General features: G+C 43.7%; 1 protein-coding gene across 1 annotated transcript in view; it reads right to left on the bottom strand.

The window, feature by feature from the left end:
- LOC103364204 (ribonuclease inhibitor-like) overlaps positions 1-517 on the bottom strand; it is a 2,544-nt gene extending 2,027 nt beyond the window's left edge. The window contains exon 1 of the mRNA XM_008291244.1: positions 468-517. Coding sequence (XP_008289466.1) covers positions 468-517 — 50 coding nt within the window. The remainder of the gene's footprint in view (positions 1-467) is intronic.
- Between the last annotated feature and the right edge of the window lie 6,622 nt (positions 518-7,139).

Raw genomic sequence — 7,139 nt, forward strand, 5'->3', positions numbered from 1 at the left:
AACATACAAGGAATCTGGTTTCGGCTGTTGGTGTTGTAGCAGGATAGTCCTGGGCTTGTAAGCCAATCGTGGCATATTAGTCGGACTATATAAGGTGGGTTATGGCCCTCTGCACGCTCTCTCTCTTCTACTGCGGCCAAGGACACGCCCCTTCCGGTCGCTTCACCTCCGGTTCGTCGCGGCTTCAAACGTTCGCGGGAAACGAGCTGGTTGATCGCTCCATGAAGTCATTCAGATTCCTGCTGGACACTGCGGCAGTCTGAGCACTCCTGACGCGCTCTCCCCTGTAGGTGTGTGACCCGCCGTCTCCTCGTTGGCTGTACTGGAGAGCCAGTGCAGCTACGTGCCTCTGCCCACCACGCTGCTGCTTTGCTTCATTCTGCTTTGCTTGGCTCTGCTTTGCTTGGCTTGGGTTAGCTTTGCTTTGACTTCGCCCCGCTGCCGTTTCACCGCGCTGTGTTCCTCACTGTAGCGGTGAGGAGTCGCCGCCTGGTCGCCCGGCTGGCCGCTGCTCCATTCCTGAAAGCAGCTGGGATTGTTTCGGTGTGGGTTGCTTTCACGTTTTATGGTCGAGCCTCAGAGGCTCTCTTTTAATTATACCCACAGTGTGGGAGCTCGGTGATTGTTTCATTCATTTTTGCTTTATTTTCTTTTGTTTAGCCTTATGGTATGTTTCTGTTAAATATTTAGTTGGGAGGATTGTTTATTAATTTTCAGTTTTGTGATCGTTTAGTTTTGGGGACTGTCTGATTTTGTTTTTGGTTGTTTTTGTTTATTTTGAACCTGAATGTCCAAATTCTTTTGTATTTTCAGTTGAGCATTTCCTGAGTTGCAAATATATTTTTTCTTTTGAATTCGTTCAAAGTTTCTTTTGAATTTGTTTGTATAATTTGTTGTTTGTGTAGTTTACTCGTTTTGTTTCTTTTTGTTTAAACTGAGTATTCCCATTAATCCCCTTTTCCCCCTGTTCTAGAGCTGAGCGCCACCGTGGTGGGCTGGTGCCGACGGTGGTGGTATCCCCCTTCCCGTGTGTGTTGGAATCCTGGGTTTTTTTNATAAGATGGTTTTGAGATCATCACAAAGGCACAGTATTGTCAATTGTGGACCAAAATGGCATTTAAGACATGAAAATTGATGTTTTAAGGGCCGCTTAGTGTAAATATTCTCAAAAGTGTTTGACTGGATTTAGTTCAGAGGAGTTACATGCCTCCTTAAGCCTATCTACCACATCAAGGTACCAATCACAGACAGGTTTTTTGTTTTGTTTATTTTTTGGTTTTTCAATGTGTAATGAAGTTGAGCTTCATTACCCACATGGGTAACAGTCTGGGATAAAGAAGACACCAGTCAATAAGGTTGAGTTTAATAGTGTTTGGTAGCGTGTGCTGTGTGGTGTCTTCTCCTCACGGCACTGAGTAGCAGTGGTAGTGAGGCCTAAAGAGAAAAAGCCGTTTTCAGGAACAGGATTACCAGAGAAACGGGTATGTGGCATTGTTTTAAGCATGAATGTGAAGTGTGTGACGACTCACCTCTTTTGTCTCCTCAGGTGTTCCAGCCAAAAGAGTCCCCATGGGCTGGAACACCTTTTTAAAGGTTCCGGGACAGACCAAGTCCAGATGAGGAGAGGGGAGATAAGAAATTCCATTGGCGATAAAATAATTGCAATCGTTTGATGGAGATGTTGACAGCTGTTTTTATGAAATAAAGAGGTAGTTTTAATGTTTGTTATTAGGGTTAGAGTAATTAAGTATTGTATTTCTGTGTATTTCTTGTGTATGATTTATTTAGGTTAACCTGTATGTTGGTAGGTTTGAGGGGCTGATTAGGGGGCGGCCTATAAAAAGCTGCCAGTTGAGGGAGCGCAGGAGAGAGGAAAAGAGTGTCACCGCTTAGGCCACCAAATCATCACCTTGCCTTGTGTTTTTGGTTTTGTCTTATTTTGTAATATGAGTGTTGGTGAATAAACACCTGGTTGGTCTGCACCTTATCTGGCCTCAAGTCTCCTGCTTCATCCAGCCGCACAACGGTCATCCTAACACAATGTATGTTAAAAAATCTTAAACATGAAAAGAAAGAACAAAATTCTAACAGACGATAAAAAAAAAATCAAGAAAAGGCAAGAAAATTCTCACACACAACTACAAAAAATTACTGGTGTCGTGAGTTGTAGGTTACAACACACTTGTGCAGTTGACTATTATAGTCCTTATGGCTCATGGCTCTGAAGCTGGAACACTTTCATCCTGAAAAAGGGACGGACCAGGTATGGGGATCGTTGTTGGCAAACCGCTTGTGGCAAGCCTAATGGAGGAAGAATCTTTAGGAGCAGTATCTATTTTTTGCCTAATGAGAGCCGAAGCAGCCATTTTTGCAAATCTCAGATCTTGAAGCATCTCATCTTGCAGATTCTCCCTCCATCAGAAATACCACAAGGTTGTGGATGTTGGATCCCTTTGCCAATCACCTGCCTACAGCGCTTGCAGATTTTGACTGGCTTAGGCGTAGCTAGCCTTTCAGGACATGGCAAAGGTGGCCTTCCAACAGGAAAAAGGACCTTGCTTGAGTTTGCCACCAAATTTATGGCCTTCTTGAAGAGGGCTGGCCCTTGCAAACATGTAAATACTGCACGGACAACCCTGTAGATCTTTAAGTTCAGTGACTCCTCCCAATGCTCATGTCAGGACTGGAAAGTTCAAAGTTGAAAAATCAACTGGATCATCTATACAAGCAGGCTTTCCCTTGTCTATATCCAAGAGGATATTTCTGCATTGGGTACAGATGCTATTTGGCAACTTTTGATCACTTGGATCAAAATCATCCATGAAATATTTTTGTACTCTCTCAAGCACTATTCCATTGATAGCAGTCATGGATGAGCCTTTCTTAAAGCAGACAAGGCAAACAAAAGATCTATTGACTTCATGAGTTTTTGCTGGAGGCATGTTAAGTTCAGCTAAAGTGTCACTATTTATCTCACCTTCGGAAAAAGAAGCTCTTGAAAGAGTTAATGATGATTTCTTAATGGATATACCAAATGCTTTTGAAAGAGTTGATCACAGCCTCATTACATCCATTAGGGATATTCCATTTTACATTTCACCTATCACTATGTATTGTGGGTGAGGCAAAACTACCCAATTGCTTTTTTAGTGCAGACTGTTGAAAATATCTCAGAGATAATTAGCAGGTACTAGGTACATAGGGCCAGAAGTCTAATGAATTTTTGAGCAATTCACTGATATGTCATAAGCCCTGAAAGAAGCATTTCTGCTGAATATTTCCNTTTAGGGCTCCTCAGTTATCGTTATTTGTAGCCAAAATCTGAGGGAGGAGACAACTGTAAGTGAAACGGTTGAGCATGCTTCATGCGTGCCTTAGTTTTCTTTTCTTCTTTTTCATCTTCTTTTTTTAAATTCTTACTTCAAGAATTGAAACTTCTCAGTAAAAATTGGAGTTACTCATTCCCATAGATTTGATGTAAGTATTGATGGGATGGTTCCAGTGTGTTTCACTGACTCACTTTCTTTAACTTCATTTTATGCCATTACAAATTATGGCTTGTGGTTTTTATTTTGTGTTTTAATGCAGTTCACAAATTATTACATTGTTGCTAAAAGTGCATCCAAATGATTTTCAGATTCCCAAAAAAATGAAAAGATTTGAGGTTAGTCTGATAATATATTATTTATATCTTTAAAATAAAAAATTAGCAGCCAACAGGACCAACATTTTGGCATTTGGGGTCAGTCTGATAAAATATTATTTACATCTTAAAAAATACAAGTAATCAGCCTAATGGGCTGACATTTTGGCAATATGGGAGACCCCAAAATTAATGTGTTTAGTGCTCCGGAGCGAACAGCTTCCAGTCAGTAAAGTTCGGTACATCTGACCACATTAAACATTCTGTTTTTTGTTTTTTTTTTTAAAAGTACGTTCATGTATTTTTTCATATCCTCAGGTAATGAGCTTTTATTGTGAATTCTGAAAACGATGGGAAGCTTGTTTATATTGAAACATGGCACTTGCAATGGCATCTCCGAATGGCCAGGCATTTTGTGTGCATCGTGAACACATATTAGTAGTCTGCATGGTTACATTCTCGCCTAAAATGTGTTTAAAAATTCATGAATTGTTATAAAAACGGCGAAATGTAAAAGTTCTTCAGCTTCGGTCTGCTCCACGTTTTATCGCGATAGATACGAAACGCATCTCTTGGCGCGCATAACGTCTGACATCAGCTCGCCGTGACCGGATTGAACCGGCACAACTGGCAGATGGAAGAAGACCGAACTCGGTAGAAGCATATATTTACCGCCGTGCATATGGTTGGACTGATTTATTTTCCTCACTCGGGACACAGAGAAGATTCGTTTTGTTGTTCTCCTCACCAGGTAAGCTGCTCTGTTTTTTTGTAACTGCGTTGCGCTGCTTGGACTAGCTTATAGAGCCGCTATGTGAGGGCAGAAACCTGCTAGCTAAGTGCGGAGCAGGCAGCGTTAGCTTCAAGTGCTTCCATTTCACCGGTTAGTCATTGTCGGACTCGTCAGNTTTGCAGGAGTTTTCGCTGGCTTTGATGAGCCTTATGGCCAAAGTTAAAGAGCGTGCACCTCGTGACATGCAAAATGTTGAAATACTCTTGCGTGACCAGTTTGTTGAGCATGCTATTGATGGAGCCCTCCACTGTGAATTAAAACAGTTTGTGTGCAGTAAGCCAACTGCTACTCTACTTGACGTCTGGGGTGAAGCGATCAGGTGGGAACGTGAGGGATTGCCAGGAGGCATGAGGGGACGTAGTCATTTTGTCCCCTTGGCGTTTGGCCTTCAGTTTGGAGTTCAGAGCAGTTCTCAGGGAGTGGTCAATTTACCTCCAGTGTCTGAGTTAGGGGAGATGAGGGAAATGCTGAGGCTTCAGCAAGAGCAGTTAAATATACTCACCCAGAGTCTTGCCTGTTTACAAAACTCTCAGGAGTGTAATCGTTCCTCTCGTAGCGGTCCTATAATATGTAGCCACTGTCAGCTGCCTGGTCACTTTGCCAGGGAGTGTGATGGCGTACATGCCACGTCCCGCACTCAGCCTAACTTGCCTGTGCCTCAACAACCTGGTAGGCAATCTGGTCCCTCTAGGGCTTCTGAAAACTAGCACCTGCCGGACTGCAGAGCCACAGTTTGGTGGGGGTATCCACTGGCTCCAGACGAGTCTTGAATGATTTCAATGAAGCTTCTAAGTTGGTGTCATCATGTCCACATTTGACAGTAAACATAGGGTGAGTTAGTGTGCCTTGCCTTGTAGATACTGGGTCCATGGTGTCTACAGGGACAGAAAGTTTCTTTCTCCAGCATTTTGAGCCGTGGGGTCAGGAGCGACTCCAGTCTTGTCGCTGGCTGCAGCTCAGGGTAGCTAATGGATTAGCTATTCCTCACATTGGATATTTAGAGCTGGATGTGGAGCTCTGTGGCAAATTGATGCCAAAATGTGGAGTGCTAGTGGTTAAAGACCCCCATGGTGAGTTGTCCTCTCAGGTCCCTGGTGTTTTAGGGATGAATGTGATCCGCAGATGCTATGGAGAGCTTTTAGGCCAACATGGTTCGGCCTTATTTGGATTGTCCAAAATGTCTGGGGCTTCAGAGTCTGTCTTGCAGGCATTACAAAAGTGCCATCAGGCTAGTGCAAGGACCCCTCAAGCTGTCCATAGTAAGGTAAAAGTTCAGGGCAGGAAGGCTTGTCGCATCCATGGTGGTGTGATGAAGATTGTTTTGGAGCATTTGGAGAGATTGGAGGTGGTGCTGAGACGACTTCAGCATGAGGGTGTCAAAGCAAAGCTGATCAAATGTGCATTTTTCCAGCAGGAGGTATGGTACCTGGGCCATGTGATTTCTGACCAAGGCGTCTCAACAGACCCCACCAAGATAGAGGTGGTAGCTAATTGGCTGCCTCCTGCCACCAGTTCTNGGTATGTAGCTCATGGTTGCTAAACATGCTAGCTGTCATGTGTGTGTTTTTAAACAAGTTTTCCTCTTGCTTTCTGCAGCGTTGGCTGTACTGGAGAGTCAGTGCAGCTACGTGCCTCTGCCCACCACGATACTGCTTTGCTTCGTCCCTTTGCTTCATTCTGCTTTGCTTGGCTCTGCTTTGCTTGGCTTGGTTTAGCTTTGCTTTGACTTCGCCCCGCTGCCGTTTCACCGCGCTGTGTTCCTCACTGTAGCGGTGAGGAGTCGCCGCCTGGTCGCCCGGCTGGCCGCTGCTCCATTCCTGAAAGCAGCTGGGATTGTTTCGGTGTGGGTTGCTTTCACGTTTTATGGTCGAGCCTCAGAGGCTCTCTTTTAAATTATACCCACAGTGTGGGAGCTCGGTGATTGTTTCATTCATTTTTGCTTTATTTTCTTTTGTTTAGCCTTATGGTATGTTTCTATTAAATATTTAGTTGGGAGGATTGTTTATTAATTTTCAGTTTTGTGATCGTTTAGTTTTGTGTCTGGTTTTGTTTTTGGTTGTTTTTGTTTATTTTGAACCTGAATGTCCAAATTCTTTTGTATTTTCAGTTGAGCATTTCCTGAGTTGCAAATATATTTTTTTTCTTTTGAATTCGTTAAAAGTTTCTTTTGAATTTGTTTGTATAATTTGTTGTTTGTGTAGTTTACTCGTTTTGTTTCTTTTTGTTTAAACTGAGTATTCCCATTAATCCCCTTTCTCCCCTGTTCTAGAGCTGAGCGCCACCGTGGTGGGCTGGTGCCGACGGTGGTGGTATCCCCCTTCCCGTGTGTGTTGGAATCCTGGGTTTTTTTTTGTGTTTGATCCCTCACGTGTGTGTGGTTGTGTGCATTCACCTGGTGACCGTCCCCTGGGACCCACTCCTTCCCCGTCGACACTCCCTGGTGGTAAGCTCGCTCTGAACAGTTCACTCCCTTCCCCTTTTTATTACTACAGTTGCTTTTAGTGAATTTTATTGTAATAAAGATCTATTATTGCCTCATCACGGAACCACGTCTCTTGCCTCATCGTGTACTGAACCTGTGTGCCTCTGAAGTAGCGACAGAGGTAGAACGAATCCTTGGGTGAAATTCCCAAGGTGGCGTTGTCGGGAGTCGCTGAGCCGTCAGGTGAGTTTACACCTGCTCTGGCTCCAAGTGCCGCCACA

The sequence above is a fragment of the Stegastes partitus genome, unplaced genomic scaffold (genome assembly GCF_000690725.1).
Source record: "Stegastes partitus isolate 25-593 unplaced genomic scaffold, Stegastes_partitus-1.0.2 Scaffold16, whole genome shotgun sequence".
NCBI lineage: Eukaryota > Metazoa > Chordata > Actinopteri > Pomacentridae > Stegastes > Stegastes partitus.